The sequence below is a fragment of the Gorilla gorilla genome, chromosome 15 (genome assembly GCF_029281585.2).
Source record: "Gorilla gorilla gorilla isolate KB3781 chromosome 15, NHGRI_mGorGor1-v2.1_pri, whole genome shotgun sequence".
Taxonomy (NCBI): Eukaryota; Metazoa; Chordata; class Mammalia; order Primates; family Hominidae; genus Gorilla; species Gorilla gorilla.
In genome coordinates, this window is record NC_073239.2 from 67,590,137 (window position 1) to 67,616,639 (window position 26,503).

At 38.1% G+C, this 26,503-nt stretch overlaps 1 protein-coding gene across 1 annotated transcript in view; it reads right to left on the bottom strand.

The window, feature by feature from the left end:
• Positions 1 to 26,503, bottom strand: part of SAV1 (salvador family WW domain containing protein 1) — a 41,003-nt gene that overhangs the window by 8,992 nt on the left and 5,508 nt on the right. Inside the window, exons 3-4 of the mRNA XM_004055156.5 lie at positions 9,195 to 9,465; positions 5,154 to 5,297 (exon numbers count right to left, since the gene is read on the bottom strand). Of these exons, the coding sequence (XP_004055204.1) occupies positions 5,154 to 5,297; positions 9,195 to 9,465 (415 nt within the window). The remainder of the gene's footprint in view (positions 1 to 5,153; positions 5,298 to 9,194; positions 9,466 to 26,503) is intronic.

A 26,503-nucleotide genomic window follows, 5' to 3' on the forward strand; every position in this document is an offset into this window, starting at 1 on the left:
TGTGCCCAAGAGTTTGAGGCCAGCCTGGGCAACATAGCAAGACCCTGTTTCTAAAAATAAATAAATCAGTTTTTAAAAAATCTGAGTTATTAACTGCTATTTACATATAATTCTTTGTTGGTTTGTTTTTTTTGAGACGGAGTCTTGCTATGTCGCCAGGCTGGAGTGCAGTGGCGTGATCTCAGCTCACTGCAACCTCCGCCTCCCAGGTTCAAGCAATTCTCCTGCCTCAGCCTCCCAAGTAGCTGGGATTACAGGCATGCGCCACCATGCCCAGCTACTTTTGTATTTTTAGTAGAGACAGAGTTTCACCATGTTGGCCAGGATGGTCTCAATCTCCTGACCTCGTCATTCACCCACCTCAGCCTCCCAAAGTGCTGGGATTACACTTTGGGAGCCACCGCGCCCGGCCTACATATAATTCTTCTAAGGAAAGGAGAAAACTGCTAATATTACTTCATTTCAATTTAAGTTAAAGAATACCTATTTCTTTAAATTACCCATTATTCTAATATTAACACCAGACAACCTTGAACACAGATTTCGAACTACAGTGGTTCTATAATTTCTGAAGAACATATTTTGTGCTACTTATAAGTTCATCAAAAGTTAACTGTCAGGAACTTAAGAATACTTTAGACCATATTGTGCTTGCAAATGATAATGCACAAAAATGGACAGTCATTTGCATCATTCATGTTGATGGATCTTTTTGAGGAATGCTATTCACAACAGCAAACAAGGAACCAAACAGAAGGAGAAATGAAGAGGAACCCTCAATTCGTGGCTCTAAGTATTCTTGAGGCTAAGTACACAGCATCTAAAAAAACAAACAGGAAAACTAAAGAAGGAAAGAATAAACTTTTTAAAATGAGAGAATAAGTAGACTATAGAAGGTTTCAGTGTGGTGAAGGATTCACAAAAGATTCTGTTTACATATATCATGGAAGACCGTTAGTAGTCTTTCAGTGGTAAGTAGATCCCTGCTTAGCAGTAGTACCTTTAGTAGTTGGCTACATAGTTCCATTTCAGTATGTGATGAAGACAGCACTGTAATTAACATTCTCATTTTAAAGATGAAAAACACTAAAACCTAAAGAGGCTCTTTACCTCTTGCAAAAGTGCTTAGTGACTAAAAGTTCAAAAAGGAAGAGAACTATGGACCAAGATGCTTCAAAATAGTGGTTTTCAATGTTAATATCCACTAAGACTAGATAAAGAACTAGAATTAAGGAAACGCATGTTATACCCGAAATTATACCTCTCAAATCATACCGCAGAGCAGACATAATAGGAAGCTTTGATTGCAAACTCTAGCATTATTTTTAATGATCGTTTATAGTATTTCCTACCCAGTGGTTCTTTGATATTATACCATTTTCTTTCAAAAGGACTGTCTAATATTTTAAAATGAGATTGAAAAAAAGGGAGATAGAAAACATACCGAGCAGTTAGTGTGAGCCACTATACTTGGCATTTTGACATGTTTCTATTCAACTTGAGTATGTGTAACAGAAATGTCAGTAATACAACATGCAAAAACTGGAAGGTAAATATATTTAATTGGACTCCCAATTTTACTCAGTTACTTGAGAGCTGCAAATTTATTAATAGATGTAGATTTCTTTGGTAGGAAGCTCTGTTCTTTTTAATGGGAAACTCCAACTACTTGTGAACATAAATTAGAGTGATACTGTAAGAAACACTCAATGAGCCTCCATGAAGAAACAGTTATAAGGTGTTTCTTAGAACATCCACCATTCTTGTAACTTAAGATTTTACGTGCTCCTTGGAAACAAATTCATAATTCCTAACAAAAAATCTTAATCTCCCAGAGTTAGCTAAGAGGCAATTCAGCAATGTCTACTAAATCAAGATGGTTACCATTTATACCAGGTGAACTACAACAATGTTAAACTAATCTATCATCTGTGTACTTTCTAGCAAGGAAAACAAAGAACAAAAATAAGATGGTAAATATTATACTTATTTTTAAGACATGAATATCATTCTGTATAAGTATTCGAGTTTTGTCTAAAGGAAGAAAAAACCTTCAAACAATTTTACCAGTTTTTTTTTGGTTTTTTTTTTTAAGAGATGAAGATCTCCTATGTCTCTCAGGCTGAAGTGCAGTGGCTAATCACAAGCACAATACCACTACTGATCGGCACAGTAGTATTAACCTGCTCCATTTCCAACCTGGGCCAGTTCGCCGCTCCTTAGGCAACCTGGTGGTCCCTGCTCCTGGGAGGTCACCATACTGATGCCAAAGAGTACAGACATCCGACTGGCATAGTGCACCACAGCCCAGAACTCCTAGGCTCAAACAATCCTGACTCTGCCTCTCAAGTAGCTTGGATTACAGGGGCACCACCATGCCTGGCCAAGTTTCTGACTTGCCAATCAGCATTCAGCATCAAGAGTACGATTATGGGTAGAAGCAACAAAATCAGATTAGAGAAAATCCTTCTGGGGGAAGAAAGTGCACTCCAAGAAGGGCACAGATGTGAAAAAACTGCAAAGCATGGAATGGAAATCCTATTCCAAATTCTTTCCTCTGTTGCTTCTACATAGTTACTACCCTTCTGCCTATAATCACCTAAGTGTTCCTTCTTTTTCTGAAAAGTATAAACTCCCATTCTTTCCTTCTTAACTAGCCAAGAAATTTGCTTCCACAAGTTTAACTTTTAGTCATTTATACTGTATATACACAGGTAAATCATTCCAAAAATTGGGTGTAAAACATTCCAGTAGTCCATGCTTCTAGCATCTCTTTTGCTCTGTTTTTCCTAGGGCAGTATTCTATTCAAATACTACTTATAAATAACCCATATATACAAATGCCAGTTGCTATAATGCTACCAAAAATAACCTGTCCATACTGCATGCTGACTTCAAGATCAACAGTGCTGCTATCCTCAGCTCCAGGTATCACCATGTAGCCTAAGTCTCCTGCACCCACCCGCCATAACACTGTGTCCACTCCTCCCTCTTTTTCACCTGTATCCAGAGCAGGGTCAATGGTGACACTGCAGGACTGCCAAGCCACTGGAATAAAAAATACCCCTGCCACACACTGCTGAGGACTAGTGTTTTGGTGTGTGTGTGTGAGAAATAACAAAGTAAATATGTTCTTGACAATGTTTTTGCTGTCAAAGATTAAATTTTATTTTATTATATTTTATTTTGAGATGGAATCTCGCTCTGTCACCCAGGCTGGAGCGCAATGGCGCGATCTTGGCTCACTGCAACCTCCGCCTCCCGGGTTCAAATGATTCTCCTGCCTCAGCCTCCCGAGTAGCTGGGACTACAGGCGCGTGCCACCATACCCAGCTAATTTTTTGTATTTTTAGTAGATACAGAGTTTCACTGTGTTAGCCAGGATGGTCTCGATCTCTCGACCTTGTGATCCACTCACCTCGGCCTTCCAAAGTGCTGGAATTACAGGCGTGAGCCGCCACACCCGGCCTAACTTTTAAAATTTTATCCTATAGTTCAGCTTGAGTACAGTTATACCAAGCATTATAGACTTTTGTGAGCAGACACAGGAACATAACTTTACAAAAATTAAATACAAATTTAAAACACAGTCTGTTTCTAAATCAAGTTTTAGAAGTATATGCAAAAATTGTGTTGGTAAATTACTGTGAGAGATAGGATTAAAGAATTTCAGGATTAAAGAATTTCAGATTCTCAATTGTCTGAAAAACAAAAGGAAGAAACATGCAAATTTTTTTTGCAAAAATGTCTCTTTGTGTTGTGATAATTGATTCTTCATTATCTAATTCATAGATAACCACTCACCCTTTGTTGATAGAATATTAACCATTTCCATCCTCTTCAGCAACATTAATTAGAATCAACTAGAAAGCAACAGGCTTCTAGACCTCTTGTTTAAGTTTTTAAGCAGTAAAGAAGTATAGTACTTGCTCCCTTTTTGTCAGTCTGGCCCATTTTGGAAGAGTTACAACCTATTTGCTAGTTTCCTTGAGTTTTATAGTTAGCTCACAGAACCACAGAATTCAAAAAGACTATAATCTTCAGGAATCTGTTTCTTTCTGTAAGAAACCAGGAATTCCATTTAAGTACTATCTCTTCCCCCCAAAAGGAAAGATTATGCTATTTCTTATTAAACATGGCTATAGAGTAGAAATAACATACAACAGAAAGAATAACTCTCCTCAACCATATCCAACCCCAGAAATACTAAGGTTAACAGTTAGGCACATATTCTTCCAGATTTAAGGAAAATAAAAACTCATACAGATATTATGTACGATTTAGAATCAGCATACAAACATACAGTTGTAGGTCAGGTGGTATCAAGGGAGAAAGAAAAGAGGAAAATAGGAAAGAAAATGCCATCTGCTATCATTCCTTTTTTTGGCACTAGTAGGGGGGCAGTCAGGGTCTCTCATGCTCTGTCACCCAGGCTGGAGTGCAGTGGCACAAGCATAGCTCACTGCAGCCTCAAACTCTTGGGCTCAAGCAGTCCTCCCACCTTAGCCTCCGACGTAGGTGAGATCACAGGCACACACCACAGCATGCTGCTAATTTTTAAATTTTTTATAGAGACAGAGTCCTGCCATGTTGCTCAGGCTGAACTTGAACTCCTCAGATCAAGCTATCCTCCCACCTCAGCCTCCCAAGTACTTGGGACTACAGACCATGCAAAAAGCCTGGCTAATTTTTAAAATTTTTTTGTGGAAATGCGGCTCTCGTTATGTTGCCTAGACTGGTCTCGAACTCCTGGACTTAAGAGATCCTTCTGCCTCAGCCTCCCGAAGTGCTGGGATTACAGGTGTGAGCCACTGTGCCAAGCCCATGTCCTTACTTTTATCACAAGTACTGTATCACTTATTTACAAATTAATCTTCTCCTATGAGAATGTAAGTTTCTTACTTGTATCCCTAATAGCAGAGGCCTGCACACAAAGAAATGAAGATTCTATAAATGTCTGAAGAACTAATATTTCTAATTAATGATTTTCACACATTATAAACTATGACATCCTTTATTCAAGTCAAGTATTACTTAGAAGCCGAATATTATTAAGAGTAAAATATGGCACACTACTTGGATCGAGCAGCCCAGAGACTCCATTCAGCCCTTCACTCACTCCTCAAACAAATTTGTGCTGTAAATGTACTCACTTCACAGGGGCTCGTGCGTAAACTTGAAGCCAGTCAGGAATTTCTGCAGTATGATATGGATTTGCAGGTACCAGAAGGGACTGATTTCTTTCAGTTTGCTGTGGCTGGTATGTGACAGGAGGTGGTTGATCATACCGAGGTACACTAAGAAGAAAGGAGTGACATTCTTTAGGATAAAGGTCTTAAAATCTAAACAAGAAATTATAAAGAACAAATAATACTTAAGCATTTTTCAGTGTGCCTTCTGTCCAAACTGACTTACACCACCTGAAAGATAATGTATTTTTAAGATATTTCTTCTGGCTGGTATTTAATCTTTTCAAAAACAGGTTCAAAGGAGGATATGAAAAAGCTAGAACTAAGTTTTAACCTTTATACAAAGGCTTAAAACTAGAATAGTAAATTCCCACAAGAAATAGTCATCAGCTGTAAATTCATATCAGAAAGGTTGACAGTTTCTAAGAAAGGATGTTTCCTTCCTCCCGTAGGCTGAAAATGGGGGTCAGGATATGTAGTGACGCAGCAGTGAGTATTGTGTTTGAAATATCTCTATCCAATGCAGATAACTTTTCAACTTTTACCAACTCAAGAGAACATATGGGAGTCAGAGTTGATCAGAACCTATTTTAAGTCACAGAGATTAAAAAAAAAAAAAGACCATACTTTAGTTCTAATAGCCTGTGTATGCTGTGGGGAGTGGAGATATTATATGGGAAAGTGTAAGGAAAGCACTGAACCACCTGAAGGTTAATAGCTGAACTCGAAGCGGACAAAAGGGTCTATTTTAGACCGAAAGGGGTCTGCACCTTCAAACATAAAGATTTATGTGTATATGTGGCCAACAAGCATATGAAAAAATGCTCAACATCACTGCTTATTAGAGAAATGCAAATCAAAAGCACAATGAAATAAATACCATTCCACATCAGTCAGAATGGCTATTATCAAAAAGTCAAAAAATAACAGATGCTGGTATGGTTGCAAAGAAAAGTGAATGCTTATACACTGCTGGTGGGAATATAAATTAGTTCAGTCACAGTGGAAAGCAGTTGGGAGATTTCTCAAAGAACTTAGAACTACCATCCAATCCAGCAGTCCCATTAATGGGACTATTTCTACAAAGGAATAGAAATCATCCTACCATAAAGAAACATGTGTGCACACGTTAATTGCAGCACTATTCACAATAGCAAAGATACGGTATCAACCTAAATGCCCATCAATGGTGGGCTGGATAAAGAAAATGTGGTATGCAGACACCATGGAATACTACCCAGCCATAAAAAAGAACAAGAGCATGTCATCTGCAGCAACACTGATGGAACTGGAGGCCATTATCCTAAGTGAATTAATGCAGGAAGAGAAAACTAATACCACATGTTGATAGGTAGGAGCTAAACACTGAGTACACATGGACACAAAGAAGGGAACAATAAACACTGAGGCCTACTTGCAGGCAGAGGACGGGAGAAGCATGAGGATTGAAAAACTACCTATCAGGGACCGGGCGTGGTGGCTCACACCTGTAATCCCAGCACTTTGGGAGGCCGAGGCAGGCGAAGCACCTGAGGTTGGGAGTTCGAGACCAGCCTGGCCAACATGGAGAAACCCCGTCTCTACTAAAAATACAAAACTTAACCAGGCTTCGTGATGCATGCCTGTAATCCCAGCTACTCGGAAGGCTGAGGCAGGAGAATTGCTTGAACCTGGGAGGCGAAGGTTGAGGTGAGCTGAGATCGCGCCACTGCACTCCAGCTTTGGCAACAAAAGTGAAACTCCGTCTCAGAAAAAAAAAAAAAAGAAAAGAAAAACTACCTATCAGACACTATGCTTATTACCCGGGTGATAAAATAATCTGTACCAAATCCCCAAGCCATGCAATTTACCCATGTAACAAACCTGCACATGTACCCCTGAACCTAAAATAAAAGTTAGGGAGAAAAAAAAGAAAATGTGGTGTATATATAACAATGGGGAGAAAAAAATGCATGTGTATATTAGAAAAGGTCACTGTTTACTAAACTGGGATTAAAATAAGGTTAGATTATGCTGTGGTTAACAATTTTAAAAGATCAATATGCAAATGGAACTGAATTCTATCTTCAACTCTTCTTTCCTAAATAGGTTCAAAGGAAAATGTTCTTTGATAGTACAACTGGGGGTGAAGAAGAATTGGGACTTTGAAGTCAGGTACGCCTGGATTTGAACCTCAGCTTTAACACTTACAAACTATGTAAATGTAAGCAAAACTCCTCCTATCCCTAAGCCTCAGCCTCCATACTTGTAAAAGTGGAATAATAAATTCATACCACAGGTGGTTGTTCTCAGGATTAAATGACCTAATGTAAGTCAAGAATTTTGTATAAGGATTGGCCTAAGATAGACAACCAGACAACTATTAATACTACATATGTGAGCTTAAGGGCAGCGTTTATTCTCTCTTGTTCAACTTCTACCAAGTTGCTGAGAGAAGTAAATTAACTAATTATGAAATTGCTTTTAAAAAACTATTAAAATTCTGTAATAACATAAGGTTAATGATGATTGTATTAGTCTATTTTCACAATGCTATAAAGAATTACCTGAAACTGGGTAATTTATAAAGAAAAGAGGTTTAATCGACCCACAGTTCCATAATTGGGAGGCCTCAGGAAACTTAAATCATGGCAGAAGGTGAAGGGGAAGCAAGGCACATCTTACGTGGTGGCAGGAGAGACAGAGAAGGGGGAACTGCCACACACTTTTAAACTATCAGATCTTGTGAGAACTCACTACCAGAACAACATGGGGGAAATGGCCCCCATGATTCAATCACCTCCCACCAGGTCCCTCCCTTGATACATGGGGATTATGATTTGAGATGAGATTTGGGTGAGGACACAGAGCCAAACCATGTCAATGAACAGAAAAGTAAACTCTCAAATCTGGTTATCTGGACTGCAACAATCATTGCCACCTGATGACCACACCACAGGTTTGATTCTTTCGAAGGACAACAACCTCAGTAGTTTAATAAACACCGATTGAGTGCCACTACATGGAATCATGGGAAAAAACAGATTTTCAAAGTTGAATTAATAAATCCAAATATGTAAAATAATTAAAACAACACAATAATGATAAAGCTTAGTTTTCCAGTTGATAATACTAAAACACATTTTCATAACTATTTTAATGGTTCTAAGAAAATACAAATGTCCACTATAACCAAAAAACTGTATTATGCCAGATGACACTAAGCAACATTTATCAAAATGCAGATGATATTTTACTCATTTTTAATCTTGTGGCTCAGCTTTTGAAGCTCAAATGTGGTTAATTTGAAATATTTGCAACTTCATTACTAAACTAATACTAGCTTTTATGTACTTTGAAATCCAGTGTGTATTTACACTTACAGCACATCTCAATTTATATTAATCACATTCAAGGGCTCAACAGCCACACGTGACAACTGGCTATCAGGCAGCACAGGGCTAAAAGTCTGGCAACAAAGCAGATCTACCCAGCCCAGTATCAATCAAAACAGCACAAAGAATTACTGGCTATATTTATTAAACAGAAATGGGATGTTTTGTTCAGTCCCAATTTTCACTTTCTTGTCTAGTAATAGCAAGAAATAGAACATACAATCATGTCTGAAATAGAATAAACAGCAAAATGTTATAATTCAATTGTACATTCTGACTTAGGGGGTAGGTCTGTATTATTTGTAAAAATTTAAGTGTAAGAAGGCAGAAGCTTTAATTATTTAATTTTCTGGACACCTATAACAAAAACATTCTGGCATTACTACAGCAGAATCTGATCATAAGAACAATGATCTTGTTTTTGAGGTTTTTTTAAAGAGAAAAGTATTTTTTTAACTTATTAAAGTCATTTATTACTAAATGTATGTCCAGAGAAAAATGTAAATTTTGAAATATAAGGCTTTCAAATCTCAAGCTTTAGGATGCTATTCTCTTGGATGAAAATATCAGTTCAAAATCTAACATTAGACAATCCCGAAACAAAAAGTTGAAAATAAAGTTGATACTGTACCTAGGAGCACAGGGATGCCTGTATTGGGCCTTCTTATTTGTGTGATCTACATAATAGGTTCCAAATTCGGATGACTCAACTCGTTCCCATCCAGGAGGAAGCCCTTCTCGCTCAAGAGGATGGCTCCAGTGAGTTGTATTTGTGTTATGATCTATATAATATTTTCTCCCTCTCATTGTCCAGTCCACAGACCAGCCAGGAGGAAGGGGTAAATCTTCAGAACCATGGTTAGTCAAATTTCCTAAAGATGTAGCAGCAACTCTCCCAATACCTACGGGGAAAGAGAAAATGATAGAGAAGAAACAGAATAATTATTCAATGCAAAAAATGTACCAGCTAGCAAAGTCACAACATTAACTATCCTGATTGTACTCTTCTATTTAAATTCATGATTATGCCCATTATGATGGTTTTCATAAAACTAGTCAGTATTACTATTAAGGAATTATAAAAAGGGGGAGGAACTAGACTTTGAAATTAGTAGAGGGTTTTTTGGCTGATGCTTCCATCAACAGGCCATACAAACACTTAACAACAGGTTGAGCATCCCTAATCCAAAAATCTGAAATTTGAAATGCTCCAAAATCCAAAACTTCGAGAGCTGACATGTTGCCACAAGCAGAAAATTCCACACCTGACCTTATGTGATGAGTCATAGTCAAAATTCAGTCAAAACTTTGTTTTATGCACAAAATTATTTAAAATATTATGTAAAATTACCTTCAGGCTATGTGTAGAAGGTATATATGAAATATAAATGAATTTCATGTTCAGATTTGGGATCTCTTCCCAAGATATCTTATTATGTATATACAAATATTCCAAAATAAAAAAAAAATCCAAAATCTCAAACACTTCTGGTCCTAAGCATTTTCGGGTAAGGGATAATCAACCTGTAGCAGTAAAGCTACTTAAGTATGTATACTGCCAAAAGAAAAGTGGGAAAAAGAAAATTTCCCCTGATTAAAGATTTGACATTTCAGCTTTAAAAAAAATGCAAAAATGAACTTGTAAAACCATTCCCGGTTACAAATTCTTAAAAGTAATCTGGCTGTGCCCTAGAATTATTAAGTAAGCTTAAGGTAGCAGGGTTAAGGTCAACATACAAAAATTAATATTTATATATTAACAAACAACAACTGGAAACAAAAGTTATTGAGATAATATCATTTATAATAGCTCCAAAGAATTGTGCAGGATCCATATGCTAAAAACTACAAAACACTGATGAAAGAAATAAAAAACCTATCACATTAATGGATTGGAAGATTCGACATAAAGTTAAGATGTCAATTCTCCTGAAACTATCTTTATCTTTACAGGAGTCCCCCCTTATCCATGGGGGGATCCATTCCAAGACCCCCCGTAGATGCCTGAAACTGCAGATAGTACCTAACCCTGTGTATGCTGTGTGTTTTCCTATACATACGTATCTATGATGAAGTTTAACTTATAAATTAGGCACAGTAAGGGATTAACAATAAAACTGAACAATTATTATAATAAAAACTGGGTGAATGTAATCTCTCTCCCTCTCTCTTGAAAGATCTTGTACCATATTCATCAATTTTCACACTGCAGTTGCAGAGGTAACTGAAACTGTGGAAAGCAAAACCATGGATAAAGCGAGACTACTGTCATTCCAATAAAAATTCCGGCCGAGCGCAGTGGCTCACGCCTGTAATCCGAGCACTGTGGGAGGCCGAGGTGAGCGGATCACCTGAGGTCCGGAGTTTGAGACCAGCCTGACCAACATGGTGAAACCCCGTCTCTACTAAAAACACAAAAATTAGCCGGGTGTGGTGGCGGACGCCTGTAATCCCAGCTACTCGGGAGGCTGAGGCAGGAGAATTGCTTGAACCCGAGAGCAGAGGTTGCAGTGAGCTGAGAACGTGCCATTACACTCCATCCTGGGCAATGAGAGTGAAACTCTGTCTCAAAAAAAAAAAAAAAAAAAAAAAAAAACAATTCCATGAAGTTTTTGTAGATACAGATAGTTATTATACAGATTTTAAAATGTATACTGAAAGGCAAAAGAGAACTAGAGTAGCCAAAACAATTTTTTTGAAAAAGGGATAAAGTTGAAGGACTCACACTACCTGATTTTTAAGGCTTACTATAAAGCTACATTAATCAAGACAGTATGGTATTGTCAGAAGAACAGACAAATAGATAAATGGAACCGAACAGAGAATCCAGAAGAACACCCACACAGACATGGTCAACTGATTTTTTTATAAAGGTGAAAGGACAATAGCGGGGAAAGGTTTTTCCAACAAATGACGTTGCAACAACTGGACATCCATATGCAAAAAACCTAATCACAACCTATACCTGCCACCTTACATACAAATTAACTCAAAATAGATCATATATCTAAATTTAAAACTATAATGCTTTTACAAGAAAAAAATAGAATAAATTTTCACGAGTTGAGTTTAGATAAAGAGTACTTTTTTTTTTTTACCATGATGCTGAAAGTTCAACTCATAAAGAAAAAATACTGATTAAATTGAACTCTGTCAAGATTAAAAACGCTTGTGAAGGACACTAAGAGAAAGAAAATCAAGCTGTAAACGGGGAGAAAATGTTTGCAAATCACATTATTAGCCAAAGAACTTTGACCTAGAATATACAAAGAATTCTCAAAACTCAACATTAAGAAAACAACCCTGAGCCTGGTGCAGTGACATGCACCTGTAGTTCAACCTACTCAGGAAGCTGAGTAGGAGGGTTACTTGAGCCCAAGATTTCAGGTCTGTAGCACACTATCATCATGCCTGTGAACAGCTACGGCACTCTGGTCTGTGCAACAGAGTGAAACCCCTTCTCTCAAAACAAAAACAGAAGAAGAAAACAAAACGACCCAGTTAAAAAAAAAGGGGGTAAGAATTTTTAACAGGCACTTCACCGAAGACAACATATTGATGGTAAATAGCACGTGAAAAAATGCTCAGGATCATAATTAGCCGTGAGAGAAATGCAAATTAAAACCATAATGAAATGACAATACACGTCTATGAAAATGGCCAAAAAAAACAAACAAAACCTGACAATACAAGTGCTTACATGGATACAGAACAATTGGAATGCCCATACACTGCTGGTGTGGATGCAAAATGCTACAGTCACTCTGGAGAACAGTTTAGCAATTTCTTATAAAGTTAAACATATGCTTTTCATACGCTACAGCAATCCCATTCCCAGATATTTACCCTAGAGAAATGAGAAGTCATCTTCACACAAAATCCTATTTGTGGATATTTACAATGACTGTATTCATATTTGCCCCAAAGTGGAAACGACACACATGTCCTTTAACAGAATGGATAAACAAATTGTGGTGCAACTGTACAGTGAAATCTACTCAGGAATAAAATGGAACTAATTATTGGTACATGCAAGAATCTCAAAGATGAATCTCAGAAGTATCATGCTGAGGGAAAGCAGCCAGTCTCAAGTGGCTACAAATTGTACAGTTCCATTTTTACGAGATTCTTCCAAACACAAAACTACTAGGACAGAAAACAGTGACTGCTAGGAACTGGAGGTGAGGGACAGGAGTTGACTATAAGAGGACAACCTAAGGGAATTTTAGAGGGTGTTTGAAATGTTCTATATTCTCATTAAGCAGGCATTACATGAAATCTATACATATGTTAATACTCAGAACTGTGTAACTTGAAAAAAGTTAAATTTACTATATTTTTTAAAACAATAATCTGGCTGCATAATTTTATTCTCACACCAGAATACTAATAGTTGGCCGGGTGCGGTGGCTCATGCCTGTAATCCCAGCACTTTGGGAGGCCGAGGCGGGCAGATCATGAGGTCAGGAGATCGAGACCATCCTGGCTAACACGGTGAAACCCCATCTCTACTAAAAATACAAAAATTAGCCGGGCGTGGTGGCGGGCGCCTGTAGTCCCAGCTACTTGGGAGGCTGAGACAGGAGAATGGCGTGAACCCAGGAGGCAGAGGTTGCAGTGAGCCGAGATTGCGCCACTGCACTCCAGCCTGGGCGACGGAGCAAGACTCCGTCTCAAAAAAAAAAAAGAATACTAATAGCATATGTATAACAAATCACCCCGAAACTCAGTGGCTTAAAACAAGAAGTATTTATTTGGTTCACCACAGGTTGGTGATACTGGTTGAGCTCAGTAAGTTTTTTCCTTGATATTTGGTACAAGTTATCTTTACTGTCTCATTACTTGATGAAAGTTATCTCTTGTATAACTTTCAATATGAAGCCCTACTGATGATCAGACCTCCATTTCTTCTCTGACTTAAGCTGCTATTTTTTTTACCCTTAGCTCACTCTGTTCCAGCTACACTCACCTCCTGGATGCTGTTCTCGAACACAGCAGGTACTGGCTGTTTATTCTCCCTAGAAGATTCTTCCTTCAGATATTCTCTTGGCTCACTCTCACCCTCTTCAAGCCTCTTCTCAAATGTCTCAATGAAGCTTATTCTTACTATGGCAATCTACATCTGCTGAGCTTCTACTTACTGTTTTACTTTTTTAAAAAGCACTTTAACCTTTTAACTTATTATATAATTTTAGTTTGTTTATTTACCTACAAGAATCCCACAAAGAAGATTCTTAGGACAGGAATCTTTGTTTTGTTCACAGATACATCTCCAGTCTCTAGAACAGTGTCTACAGAATAAAGCACATGGTAAGTGTTAAATAAATAAGCTGCAGTAATAAAGACAGTGTAGTATTAGTGGAGGAGATACACACATCAATGAGACAGAAACTGCATAAATATTTTCCTTGATTTTTGGACTTATTTTTGCCTCTTTCACTCCCACATTTTACTAGTTCTGAAACGAAGGTGTTTTTTATAATCAAGAGAGTAAATCTGTTAGCCACTAGGCAGCAAATACAGATGTATTATCATTGCTGGTGCATGTTCTAACACAGTCCTAGGAAGACAGTATGTGGTTCATACTATTATTAATCCTCATTATTTGCAACAGTTGCACCCCAGACAAAATTTTAACATAAATTTGAATCCCTGTGCCTGAAAGGTACAAGGATACAGCATTTAAATGAAAAGTTAGTGTGTTAACAGAAGACTGCCAGTCAACCCAAGGCCCTAACTGCCAAATTTAGAATATCTCAGAATGGTCAAAATAAGAAAGACTGGGTGACCACTGAGGTGTGAAGGAGTACCATGCCAGAGCAAAACATCTACTAGTCAAAAGTTCCCAGCTGACTTTGAAGAGCTTTTAAAACTACAGTTGGCTGGAAACTAAGGCAAAATGAAAACATCAAGTTTACCTTTAAAGAAAGGCAAATGAAACAGACCCCAGTGACAAAAGGTAATTTAGAAGAAACTTTAAAATTAAGGTAAATGCTTCAATTCAAACTCAGATTCTAAAGAAGGATATGTAAGTGTATGGATAAATACGGGTTATTGGCATGTGGTTTAAGAAACTGTTTTTATTTAAATACAACATACAATGCATATGCATAAGGCTAGTCACTGCAGCAACATCTATAGTTGCAAAAGGCTAGGAATCAACCAAATGTCCAATAATAGCAAACTGGATGATTACACTATTACACGCACAGAACAGAGTACTATATTATATAGCTGTAAACATGAATGAAGATGATTTCTATTTATTGCCCTGGAATAATATTCGGGATATATTATGTGAAAAAAGAGTCTGGACAGTACACCACCATATATACATATATGTAGTAGCCAGCCAGTAAGGTGAACCTGGGCCCCAATTATCCCTGTCCTCCTGGGATTCACACCCTTGTCTGTGTGACCAATAGTTTATGGCAGAAAGGATGGTGTGTGACTTCTGAGATTAGGATATAAAAGACCGTGCAGCTTCTGCCTTGGTCAAGTGTACTTGCTCTCTCATCACTCACTCTGGGGGAAACCAGATACCATATCATGAGAAGCCCATGAGTGAGGAATTGAGGCCTTCAGCCAGAACTGAAGCCTCCTGCTAACAGCCTTGTGAGTGAACTTAGAAGCGGATCTTTTGGCCGGGCGCAGTGGCTCACACCTGTAATCCCAGCACTTTGGGAGGCCAAGGTGGATGGACCACCTGATGTCAGAAGTTTGAGACCAGCCTGGCCAAGACGACAAAACCCTATCTCTACTAAAATTACAAATAATTAGCTAGGCGTGGCGGCACATGCCTGTAGTCCCAGCTACTCAGGAGGCTGAGGCAGGAGAACACTTGAACCTGGGAGATGGAGGTTGCAGTGAGCCGAGAGCACGCCACTGCACTCAAGCCTGAGCAACAGAGAGAGACTCTGTCTCCAAAAAAAAAAAAAAAAGAAAGAAAGAAATGGATCTTTCAGCCAGAGCGAAGCCTTCGGATAACTGCAGCCCCAGCTGACGTGTGTGAACTGCAACTTCATGAGAGATCCTGAGTCAGAATGACCTGGCTAAGCCGCTTCCAAAATCCTGACCCACAGAAACTGAGATAATAAATGTTTATTGTTTTATGCCAATGAGTTTGGAAGTAATGTGTTTTACAGCTACAGAAACCTAACACAATACATATGAAAGAGAATAATATGAATACATATTTTACATATGTATGTATTTGTATCTATTTTCATAAAGTGTTGCAATGAAGTATGTAACAAAAATTAATAAAATTGGGTATTTACAGGGGGAGGAAGGAAATGGGATGGAAGAGGACAGGGGTAGAATTAATTTTCTAAATGTATTCTGTTTTATCATTTTGATTTTGCAACCTTTTAAATATCCTATGTAACTTACAACAAAATTAAATCAAAATTTAGAAAAAGCAATCCCTAAAAAGTGAAAACAAAATGAAGTAAACAAATCTAAGAGTACATGAAGCAGCTAAGGCATACTTCAGAAAAATTAATTCAAAGTGAATGTTATGTATTACTTATTTGTTATTTATTTTTGAGACAGGGTCTCACTCTGTCACCCAGGCTGGAGTGCAGTGGCACAATTACGGCTCATTGCAGTCTCAACCTCCTGGGCTCAAGCAATCCTCCCACCTCAGCCTCCCAAGTAGGTGTGACTATGGGCATGCACCACCAAGCCTGGCTAATTTCTTTTATTATTTTTTGTAAAGACAGGGTCTCACTATGTTGCCCAGGTTGGTCTCAAAACCCTTAGACTCAAGCATTCCTCCCATCACGGCCTCCCAGTATGCTAGGATTACAGGCATGCGCCCCTGTGCCCGGCCCAAAGAGAATTTTCTACACAATAAATTGTACTTCCTCATCGGGAAATATCCTAAATTTAAAAAATAAACTACAAAGAAATCTTCTGTTTTATTCAGTAATCATATTGTCGATGATACTATTTTTAAAGCTAGTTATGCTACAGATAAAGCAAATGAATAGTTACATAATTGTCAACAGGAACCAAGATTTTCAGTATGAGAAAAAATAAAAACCTAAGGCAAAAAGAAGGTAGCTCAATGTGAATGTACTTACTGCCAACAAACTGTACACTTAAAAATGGTTAAGATGGTAAATTTTGTTATGTGTATTTTATCACAATTCAACATTTTTTTAAAAAGCTAAAAGTAAAAACTTGGAAATCTTAAACTGCCAACAGTATGAACTCATAATGAATTTCTATTTCCAGAAAGCAACAAAACATATTTCCCAGATATGTCCATTGAAAAGGTCTACAAACATTAATCCACCAAATAGCAATGAGTACAAGCGTGCAATCCCTGAATACTACTTCCCCATCCAAAGGAACCAGGGATCCTTAGAATGGTTGAGTACAGGACTGAGGCAGAAAATGCACAATATGAGCCTGGAACATCTAGTCACATTAGAAAGCAAAGAGAAATAAAAAGGAACCAACATTGAAAGGGCTCCTGCCACCAAAGAAGCAGCAATTTAAACATCAAAAGGAATTACCACACCAATAATTAAAACTAAGTATAAAAATCTTAAAATCTACCAGCTCATCTTGGAGAAACGGCTTCTGGGTCAGGCAAAATACATGATAATATGGAACACGAGAAAAACATCAGACTTTTGAAATTGAAAAAAAAGGCTGGGCACAGTGGCTCACGCCTATAATCCCAACACTTTGGGAGGCCAAGGCAGGTGCATCACCTGAGGTCAAGAGTTCAAGACCAGCCTGGCCAACATGGCGAAACTCCATCTCTACTGAATATACAAAAATTAGCCAAGCGTGGTGGCACGTGGCAGTGATCCCAGCTATTCAGGAGGCTGAGGCAGGAGAACTGCTTGAACCTGGGAGGTAGAGGTTGCAATGAGCCAAGATTGCGCCACTGCACTCCAGCCTGGGTGACAGAGGGAGATGTCCAAAAAAAAAGAAATTGAAAAAAAAAAATGAATTGAAATTGAGGTACAATCTACAAAACATTCTGTACTCCTCAAAACTGTCAAGGTCATAAAAAACAAAAGACTGAGAAACTAGCATAGATTAAATAAGACTAAAGACATACAACAATGAAATGCAATGCAGTACACTCTGGAATGAATCCTAGAACAGAAAATAAAAATTAATAAAAAAATGATAAAATCCAAATAAAGCTTGGCGTTAAAAATCCATGAGTTCATGGTTACTTTTGTAGGTGGCTAGGGTATCAATTCATCATTCTGAAATAGCAAACAAAGGAAAAGATCTAGCATTTAACCCTTCTTTCCTATATGAACAGCAACCAAATAATTGATAAAGTCCTTAATTATAATATTCCAACTAATAAAGAAGAAATAACAGAATTCAAGTATCAAAATTTGCAACACTTAGACATACTTTGGAGATATTTCAGGTTTGGTTCCAGATTACTGCAATAAAGTGAATATTGCAATAAAGCGAGTTACGTTAATTTTTTTGTTTCCCAGTGAATCTAAAAGTTATCTTTACGGCTGGACACGGTGGCTCACACCTGTAATCCCAGCACTTTGGGAGGCCGAGGCAGGTGTATCACGAGGTCAAGACATCGAGACCATCCTGGCCAACATGGTGAAACCCTGTCTCTACTAAAAATACAAAAATTAGCTGGGCCTGGTGGCGCATACTTGTAGTCCCAGCTACTCGGGAGGCTGAGGCAGCAGAATCGCTTGAACCTGGGAAGTGGGGGTGGCAGTGAGCCGAGATCGTGTCACTGCACTCCAACCCGGCAACAGAGTGAGACTCCATCTCAAAAAAAAAAAGTTATATTTTACAATATATTGCAGTCTATTAAGTGTGCAATAGCATTATATCTTTAAAAAAAGTACAGGTCTTAATAAAAAAAATTTATTGCTACAAAAATGCTAATGATTATCTGAGCCTTTAGTGAGTTCACAGCATCTTTTTGCTAGTGGAGGGTCCCGTCTCCATATTGATGGCTGCTGACTGATCAGGCTGGTGGTGTTTGAAGGCTGGGATAGCTGTGGCAATTTCTTAAAAACAACAACGAAGTTTGCTCCATCAATGGACTTTACCTTTCATGAAAGATTTTTCTGTAGCATGTGATGCTGTTTGACAGCATTTTACCCACAGTAGCATTTCTTTCAAACTGGCGTCAATCCTCTCAAATTCCACTGCTACTTTATCAATTAAATTTATTTAATATCCTAAATCATTAGTCATTTCAACAATATTTACAGCTTCTTCACCAGGAGTATATTCTATCTCAAGAAACCACTTTCTTTGCTCATCCATAAAAAGCAACTCACCTGTTCAAGTTTTATCATGAGACCAGCAGCAATGCAGTCACATCATCAGGCTCCACTTCTTATTTTAGTTTAGTTTGCACACAAGTGCAATTCCTTGTGATGCCCCAAAACAATTACAATAGTAACATGAGCAATCACTGATCACAGATCACGATAACAGGCAGAAATGAAAAAAGTTTGAAATATTCCAAGAATTACCAAGATGTGACACAGAGACATGAAATGAGCATGTGCTGTTGGACTGCCACAAACCTTCAATTTGTAAAAAACACAGTATCTGCGAAACACAATAGAGCAAAGCACAATAAAATGAGGTATGCCTGTAATAGTGCTAGCCAATGATCATTAATGGCTGCCAAAAACCAATAATAGATAAAAGGCTTATGGAGAACTTCATGATGATGGATGAATTAAGCTGACATCTGTACCCATGGCTGCATCTTAACATCACAGACAAATCAGTCATTATATGTCACTGAACCTATGCAATAGAAAGTACACAATATTATCTATGCAGTATTCTGGCAAAAAGGATGCAAGAACAAAAACAGACTAAAGATCACCCTTGTTCGGTATCCTTTCAAAAGAAAGCTAATATATAATTTTTTAAAAGATGGTGACAATAAAACAGAACAAAACAAGCCTTTTGGTGAAACTGACCTTAGGCTTCTATTAAACTGAAATTGAAAGTTTAATACGTATAGTTTAAGCAACTTCAGTACTTAAAGAGAAAATATTTAAACAGAAAAGAAGCCAATGTATGAAACACATGTACACAGCAAATGACTTTAATATCACATCGTAGAAACACAAAATTACTTTACATTCTAATATGTTTATGTTAAAAATGCTTTACAGCCAAAACCAAGCATAACAATGTAACAATTTTTTCTAATGTATAGTCAATTCAGTGTATTTATATGAGTTACTTATAAAAGCTATAATATTTTGGCTAACAGAGCTAACAGAGCTTCCCTCAGGAAATATATAATAGAAACAAAATTCTAAATACTGCATTATTAAAAACAAAAGCTGCCTTTTTTTTTTTTTTTTTTTTGAGACAGAGTCTAGCCTCATCCCCCAGGCTAAAGTGCAGTGGTGCAATCTCGGTTCACTGCAACCTCCACCTCCCAGGTTCAAGCGATTCTCCTGCCTCAGCCTCCCGAGTAGGTGAGATTACAGGAACCTGCCACCATGCCTGGCTACTTTATGTATTTTTAGTAGAGATGGGGTTTCACCGTGTTGGTCAGGCTGGTCTCCAACTCCTGACCTTAGGTGATCCATCTGTCTTGGCCTCCCCAAGTGCTGGGATTACAGGCGTGAGCCACCGCGCCCGGCCCCAGCTGTACTTTCTGAAAGCACAATGTGTGATATATTTTTTCAAATTATTATTTGGGATAATTTTACAAAATCTATTGAGATAAATGTACAGTACAAAACAATGCAAACCACTGTTCTAAAGCATAAAGCATTACCAAAACAGATCCAGAAGATTAAAAAATAAAAAAGCTATGTCAAGCTCTAATAAATCATTCCTCCAGTATGAGTTCAGCCAGAAAGCTCAAACTTCAATAACCAACATCCCAAGTATGTGGGAAAAGCACGGAACACAAAACACTACTTTTTTTTTTTTTTTCTGAGACGGAGTCTCACGCTGTCGCCCATGCTGGAGTGCAGTGGCGCAATCTTGGCTCACTGCACCCTCCACACCGCGGGTTCCCTGGTTCAAGCGGTTCTCCTGCCTCAGACTCCTGAGTAGCTGGGATTACAGGCACATACCACCATGCCCAGCTAATTTTTGTATTTTTAGTAGAGACGGGGTTTCACCATGTTGGTCAGGCTGGTCTTGAACTCCTGACCTTGTGATCCACCTGCCTCGGCCTCCCAAAGTGCTGGGAAACACTCACTCTTACAAAGGACATGTGCAAACAGTTATGGATGTGTATTCTATCCCCAGCCCTTTCCATATGTCTTATTTCATAGCCAAAACTGCTCTAGGAGGCAGTACTATTACCACCAATTTACAGATGAGAAAACAGGTTCAAGTGAATTATTTTACCAGTGGTCACACAAGTGGTATAAGGTCAAATGCAAACCTGTTACTAACCATGTAATCTCAGCAACAAAAGATCAATTGTTATTTATTCTTTAAAGAAAAATATGACTACCACTAGTAAAAGAAAAAGCAAGCCACCAATTTTGATCCAAATCAGTGGGAAAAAATGATAACTTCAGTTTTTGAGTGACAAGAACAAAATTACCTTTCCGTAATTTCAAGTAGTCCTTGAAAGTAATAAACTGGATTCATAGTTAATCCTCAAAACAGCTTCTATTTGCAGGAATTAACTGCACAAACACCTTCTATTAATACAAAGTAAAACATTCATACACTAAACATATGACTTAGCCGAAGACACAGATAAAGTATTATTTTCTCTCTCAGCTATCAGTAGATGTGCCAAAAAACTTAATCTCATACAACCAGGCAGATATTTATGAGATCTACCATTATGAATAAGACTCAAATAGGCCGGTTTCCAAATTTTGTAGTGGCTACAGAGAATAAAATGGATCTAGAGCTCTAATACAGTTCCACAGGGTCCCTAGTAATGGATACTACACATTATTAGCGTGTGTTATCATCAAGATGTTGATAAAAAGATCTAAGTATTAAACTCAACCAAATGCTTTCTCCCTTCCTCTGCAAAATAAATACAGAAAAGGTGGTGTCTCTAAAGATTATCAACCCCTCCTCAAAAGATTCTGGTTACACAAATATTTACACATTACCCGAGTAATTGCAAGTCCAGTATTTCTTGATAAAGCCCACACTTTTCAGTCTGATTTTTGTATCCTGATTTCTTTAGTCATCTTTAAACGTTTAAAAATGTTTTCGAGACAGAACTAAAATTTAAGCGCAAAACAAAGGAATTCAATCTGCCTTTAGTACTCCAACTAAAGACTTCCTGTTAACGGCAGGATTCCTTTCTTTGGCACATACAGTAAGTGCGTGACTGGTATGTGGCCAAGAACATTAAAGGTCAAATTTTCTAATCTGAAAGTTCTACAGCTAAACGTAGAACTGTCTAGGCTCTAAAACTTTCTGAGATTATACAACTTGTTTTTGTGCTTCTACTAAATACAATAAGCTGAATTTAACCCTTGACACAAGGTGTTTCCTGAAAATCTAATAACTAATTGACAGGAATTACTATTGCCATTAAGTCATTACAAAACAAATTTTCCAACCTTTTTATGCTTATGACAATCAAAATTGAATGTTTCTGAAAATAAATCTATCTCACAAACCTATCCTATCCTCCTACAAACTTACTTTCTCCTTTCTATTCATTCAAATCCCTTGAACCTTATTCAGCATAAATCCTAAAAATATGTTTTAAGTCTTCTCAAGGTGAATTCAAGAAACTTTCAGCTACTGTCTCATATTCAGATTTTTCCCTTGTGGAAGAGGCAGTTATTAGGCTTTTCTGTTTGGCATGTAATTGGTTATTAATCTTTCCCTGCAACTTTAGAGATTCCTTCAAAAAAAGTACTACTTTTTTCTACAAGGTAAAACATTAAATCTATATTGCCCTGATAAAAATGAATCTTATCAAATGAAGTCTCTCAAGCTCTCAAGCAGTGTATCAACTGCTGTAAAGAATTTTTTTTTTTTTTTTTTTTGGTTGGGAGAGATACCTTATTACCCGAGATTCTTCAACTACCTGCAACCTTCTTTAAACCTAACGCAATCTGATATAAAAGAGCCTGGGATGAGACTTCGAAGGCAGAAGTCTACTGTCTCATTAAAACAAGGTCTTGGCTATTCCATGAAATCAAATCTTATTTCAGTGCATGTGTGTTCCAATAAAACTATTGTATTGCAGGAGGCAAGTCTATCTGGCCTATGGGTGTAGCTTGCTGACTCCTGCTGAAGCCTCCCTCATAAAATTAAAAACACCCTCAAGATTAAAATTACGGTAGGGGCCTGAATTTTGATAAAATATTTTCCTTCTCTCTTTTTCCACCTCCATGTATGACTGCTTGCAAAGTCATTTCAACAAATGGCAGTCACTAATAATTGTCTTCCTGTGGCAGCCCCTGGGCAGGCTGCCCATAAGATTAACGAACCTGTTTCTTTTAAAGAACAATAATCCAGACTGGGTGCTGCGGCACATGCCTGTAATCCCAGCACTTTGGGAGGCCAAGGCAGGCAGACTGCTTGAGCTTGGGATTTTGACCAGCCTGGGCAACACTGAAATTCAGTCTCTACTAAAAATACAAAAAATTAGCCAGGTGTGGTGGTGCATGCCTGTAGCCCCAGCTACTCAGGAGGCTGAGGTGGGAGGATTGCTTGAGCCAGAGGTCGAGGCTGCAGTGAGCTGTGATCATGCTACTGCACTACAGCCCGGGCAACAGAGCAAGATTCTGTCTCAAAAAAGAAAATAGAAGAGAAGAACAAGAAAACAATGATCCTAGATCACACAGACCCCCTTGATGGTTTCCAGAATTTGGACTGGCCAAACAGGCCAGGCCACTTTGATCACTGGTGATCTCACCTCCTGCAAACTTTTCTGCTAAGCTATAGGTTTAAACAGTAACCTGCCATTTTTTCCCAGCTTTCTTTCCATAGTAACTGGCAGTCACAAACACTACTGTAAAACCTAAGACTGGTCTTCGAGATATTTTTCAGACTTTGCTTACAAGTGGACCTACTGACACCAAATGGACCAGTGTTCCATGAACTCAACCAAGGAACTGACTTGGTCTTGTGACTCCCCAATTTCCCAGCAACTGATTCAGCACATGAAGACAGCATTGATAACCCTATGATCTCATGCCAGTCCAATCACCAGCACCCATCCCCTAGCCCCCTGCCTGCCAAATCATCTTTAAATATCTTAGCTTCTCAAGTCTTGCGGTGATGACTCTGAGAAACATCTCATCCTCCTTACTCAGCTGCCTTGCAATAATTAAACTCTTTCTTCTTTACAGTATCTGCTGTCTCAGTGTTCTGCTCTATTTGGATAGCAGACAAGAGCCCAGTCAGGTGGTAACACTGTTTTATAGCATTTTTTGGATACATAATATTTGCACGTTTGTGGGGTACATGTGATATTTTGATACATGTAAAGAGTATGAAATAATCAAGTCAGGGTATTTAGGGTATCCATCACCTTGAGTATTTATCATTTCTATGTGTTGGGAACATTTCAAGTCCTCTCTTTTAGCTATTTCAAAATGTTAACTGTAGTTACCCTACTCTGCTATCAAACCTTAGAACTTATTCCATCTAACTGTTATGTTTGGACCCATTAACCTACCTCTCTTTACCTCCCCTCCCATCGTTCCCAACCTCTGCTATCATTCTATCTCCATGAAATCAACGTGTTTCGCTCCCACATGTGAGTAAGAACATGAGACCCTTGTCTTTCTGTGCCTGATTTCCCTTAACATAATGACCTCCAGTTCCATTCAAGCTGCTGCAAATGACATGATAAACATGGGAGTGCAGGTATTTCATTGATATACTGATTTCTTTTCCTTTAGATAGATACCCAGTAGTGGAACTGCCGGATCATATGGTAGTTCTGTTTTCGGTTTTCTGAGAAATTTCCAAACTGTTTTTCATAGGGCCTGTCCTAATTATTGTAACATTCCCACCAACAGTCTGTAACAGTTGCCTTTTCTTCACACTCTCACCAGTAGTATATTTTTTTGTCTTTTTAACAATAGCCATCCTGACTGGGGTAAGACACCTCACTGTGGTTTTCACTTATATTTCCTTGACGATTAGTGATGTTGCACATTTTTTCACATACCTTTTGGCCATTTGTATGTCTTCTTTTGAGAAACGTCTATTCACGTCCTTTGCCCACTTTTTAACGGGGTTGTTTTTCTTACTGTTGGCTTCCTTGCATATTCTGGATATTAGTCCCTTGCTGGATGAATCTTTTGCAAACACTTTCTCCTATTCAATATGTTGTCTCTTCATTCTGTTGTTTCCTTTACTGTGCAGAGGCCTTTTGGTTTAATATAGTCCCATATGTCTATTTGTTTTTGTTGCCTGTGCTTTTGAGATCTTAGCCACAAAATCTTTGTTAGAAAGACGTCCTGAAGTGTTTCCCCTACATTTTCTTCTAGTACTTTTATAATTTCAGGTCTTAAGTCTTTAATCCATCTCAAGTTGAATTTGCATATGGTGAGACAAGGGTCAGATTTCATTCTTCTGCATGTGGATATCCAATTTTCCCAGCATCGTTTATTGAAGAAAGTGTCCTTTTCCCAATGTACGTTCTTGGTGCTTTTGTAAAAAAATCAGTTGGCTGTAAATATGTGGATTTATTTCTGCATTATCTATTTTGTTCCATTGGTCCATGTATGTCTTTCTACACCAATACCATGTTATTGTTGTTACTATACCTTATTTGTGTTTACTATAACCTTATATGTGGTTACTACAGCCTTATTTCGAAGACAGGTAGTGTGATGCTTCTAGCTTTGTTCAGTTTGCTCAGGATTACTTTGGGTATTTGGGCTCCTTGTTGGTTCTGTGGAAATTTTAGGATTGTTTTATTTCTGTGAAAAATGACTGGTATTTTAATAGGGATTGCATTCAATCTGTAGATTACTTTGAGCAACATGGTCATTTTAATGATGTTAATTCTTCTGACCCATGAGCATGGGATGTCTTTCCATTTGTTTTTGTGCTCTTCAATTTCTTTCATCAGTGTTTTGAAATCTTGTTATTTATTTATTTATTTATTTATTTATTTATTTTTTGAGACAGAGTCTCACTCTGTTGCCCAGGCTGGAGTGCAGTGGCGAGATCTCAGCTCACTGCAAGCTCCGCCTCCCGGGTTCACGCCATTCTCCTGCCTCAGCTTCCCAAGTAGCTGGGACTACAGGCGCCTGCCACCACGCCCGGCTAATTTTTTGTATTTTTAGTAGAGACAGGATTTCACCGTGTTAGCCAGGATGGCCTCAATCTCCTGACCTTGTGATCCACCCGCCTTGGCCTCCCAAAGTGCTGGGATTACAGGCGTGAGCCACCGTGCCCAGCCTGAAATCTTATTTTTTTAATGACATACTTGAATCTGAAAACGTATGCAATTAACTTGTACTTTATTTTGAAGTTGTGACTGGAAAGTTGCTTTAAAGTCTGTCTTTAAACTTAAAAAAATTATGTCAAATTGCTCCTAAGAGAGGATCAGTAGAGATTTAGTTCTTATAGTATTTCCTCAATTATATTTGGCAAATTAGATTTTCAAAACAAGAGTTTAACTTGTTATTAATTCTTCATATTTACATACTTAAACCTCAGGTAGAAAACCATTACAAGCTATCAGTGACGTCGCAATATAGGTGGGAAAGGTGAATGCAAAGAATAACACATATTCTATATTAACAGTAAACATGGCTATTTCTGTTCTCCCTCAGCTACCAAAAACTGTCTTAAGCCTCCAGATTTAAAACCGCTGGGTTCATTCACTCATTCAGCCATTTATTTTTGTGAGCATCTCTTAGGCAGTCATGTGCTGTGCTAATCCTATCTGACTCTTCCCTCTCCTTTGTCCTTCAAACCCCGTTAGTGGCCAAGTCCCATTAATTTGGGCATGTCCCACTTCTCCTCTTTCCA